Source organism: Mesitornis unicolor, unplaced genomic scaffold, assembly GCF_000695765.1.
Source record: "Mesitornis unicolor isolate BGI_N332 unplaced genomic scaffold, ASM69576v1 scaffold41040, whole genome shotgun sequence".
NCBI lineage: Eukaryota > Metazoa > Chordata > Aves > Mesitornithiformes > Mesitornithidae > Mesitornis > Mesitornis unicolor.
Genome location: NW_010158345.1, coordinates 684 through 3160, shown reverse-complemented (window position 1 = coordinate 3160; position 2477 = coordinate 684). Strand labels below are relative to the sequence as shown.

The 2477-nt window shown below is 61.0% G+C and overlaps 1 protein-coding gene across 1 annotated transcript in view; it reads right to left on the bottom strand.

The window, feature by feature from the left end:
* Window positions 1-1584: 1584 nt before the first annotated feature.
* Window positions 1585-2477, bottom strand: part of CIDEC (cell death-inducing DFFA-like effector c) — a 1218-nt gene continuing 325 nt past the window's right edge. The window contains exons 3-5 of the mRNA XM_010183262.1: window positions 2202-2351; window positions 1861-2045; window positions 1585-1771 (exon numbers count right to left, since the gene is read on the bottom strand). Coding sequence (XP_010181564.1) covers window positions 1585-1771; window positions 1861-2045; window positions 2202-2351 — 522 coding nt within the window. The remainder of the gene's footprint in view (window positions 1772-1860; window positions 2046-2201; window positions 2352-2477) is intronic.

The following is a 2477-nucleotide window of genomic DNA, read 5'->3' as shown; positions in this document are numbered from 1 at the left end:
CCAGCACCCCAGCTTTGCGGGGGTTGGGGTGATGGAGGACCCCCAAAAGGCTTTACCGGGGTGGCTTCAGCATCCGGTGTCCCCAGATTTCACCCTGGGTTGGGGGTCCTGCGTGTCCCAAGCCAGGGACCCCATGGGGGGAAGCATGGTGCTGGTGGGGGGCCGGGCCCCCCAACCTTTGGTGTGTGCAGCACCCATACCTCTGCCCCAGCCATAGCTGACACCAATGCTGCAGGGAAACTGAGGCACGGGGCTGCAGGGGGGGGCTCTGTCCCCAGGGAGACACTACAGGGCTGGGGAGGGGGCACCCTAGGAAGCGGGTGGGTGCCCCCCGCTGCAGAGCAGCCCCTGCAGGGTGACAGCACTGGAGGTGAAGACGGAGCAGCCCTGGGAAGCGTGTGTATAAGTGTGTACAGAAATAAATATGTCTACTAAAACCAGGCTGCCAGCTGCATGGGGTGGGCTGGCGAGGTCACTGTGTCCCCCATGGGGTCAGGGGATGGGGACATGGGGTATATCCTACACAGCATCTCTGTGCCAGCTGTGGGTGTCACACATACATGCCACAGGGTGATGCAGCCCCCCCAGCCCAGGCTGATGGCTCATTAATTAATTATCTGGCTAATTAAGCCCAAGCTCCAGGTGGGCTGTGCCGCCTCCAGCCCAGCTTTGCTCCCTGCTATGTCTGTTGTTCCCATACTGGAGCCTCAAACCCTCGCCATGGGGTCCCCAGGTGAGTGTGGCTCAGGTCTTGTGTCCCCTGCACCCCCAAAGGTTTCTCTCACCTCCCCACAGCTCATCCCAGTGCTTCCCAGTACAGCACAGGTGGGCAATGGGTTGTTCCCTTCCCTCTCACTCTGTTTACCAGGCTTTGCATTTTAGGGACTGAGTCTGGGCTCCCTCATCTTCCACTTGGGGCCAGCTCCCCCTTTGCCAGATCTCTGTAACCCAGTGTCTCCTCCCTCCAGGCTCTGTTTTGTTTCTCAGTCTGGTTTCCCTGGAGCTGGGGGGTGGTTGCAGCTCCCCTGGGGCACAGGGGGTTGTGCAAGGCTGGGGCTGCCAAGAGGGGCAGGGGCTAAAACCATCCTCCCCACCTCCATGCCAGCCCAGCTCTGGGTGCCAACGGTGCAGACAGGTCCCCATAAATTGGGCAAGAGCCAGATTTGTGCCAACTGCTGCAAATCTGGGGTAAAGGAGCCCCTGTGTGCCCCCCTCTCCTTGTGGGTTGCCAGGAGGAGGGCTCAGTTGATGCTAAGGGGTAGGGGTCAGGCCCTGGGCTGATGATGATGAGGAGGAGGAGGATGAAGGCAGCAGCTCCCTTGGGGAGCGCTTGCAACAGGTCCCCCCTTGCACACTACGGTGCCAAGCGGGACAAGGGGCTGAGGTTCCCCCCCAATGCAAAAATGAGATGAGACGCAACTGAAGACAGCAGAGCTTTACTTAAATAAATATATTTACAGAAATAGAAGATATTCCAGAGAAAAGCTGGCCACACACAGCCAGCACAGCGCATGTTGACCTAGCAGGGTGCTGGGACCCTCAGGGACAGGGGAGGGGGTGACAGAGGACAGGAGAGGGGTCCCCTCACTGCAGCATCTTCCTGCAGGGCACAGGGGGACGGCCCTGGGGCAGGAGGTCCTGCAGGGCCGGGGTGGCCTTGGCCTCTTTGGGCTCCTCAGTGGCATCCAGGAGCTGCTGCATGTAGCAGGAGGTGCCCAGCAGGACGTGGCCAGTGGCCTGCATAGTGAAAAGCGTCCACCGCAGGGCTTCCCTGCATGGGGAGAAGTAGGGGTGAGCAAGGGGGGTTTGGGGGGCTGTACCCCCACCCCTGAAGCCTTTTGCATCCCCCCTAGCACTCACTTCATAAGCCGCTTGGCCCCGTAGCACTGCAGGTCGTAGGACATGCTGTAGGTGCCATAGAGGGTGGCTTTGACATTAAGGCATCCCAGGTCCCGTGGGTTGGTCTTGTAGAGATCAAAGGTGACGCAGGCGACGTCAATCCTCCGAGGGGGCTTACGGGACAGGCTCAGCTGGTAGCCAGGAGTCTGGGGGGAGAGCAGCATCGGGGTTGCCCACCCTCCTGGTCCCACCTCACCCAGCATATCTCAGGTACCTCCCAGCCCAGCATCATCGTCCCACTGATACAGGGTGTGATGTAGATGGGACAAACACAGCTCCTGTCCCTCCAGGGGTGCACTCACCTTGGAGGCAGCCCAGGTCTGCCCCTTGCTGAGGGCCATCAGCACCGTGCCCTCCTCCAGCGTCCGAAAGAAAGCCTCCGTCTCCACCGCTGTGCCGTCCTCCTCCAGCACCAGCGAGATGGGACCCGGGACCAGCAGGGCACTCTGAGCCTGCAATGGGTGCTGGGAGTGAGGGGGGCAGCCACCTAGGCAGACAGACAGCCCCCCCAACAGACAGAAAGCCCCCTACACACCTGGTTCAGCCGCCCAGCCCGGCTGTGGGCCATGATGCCCGTG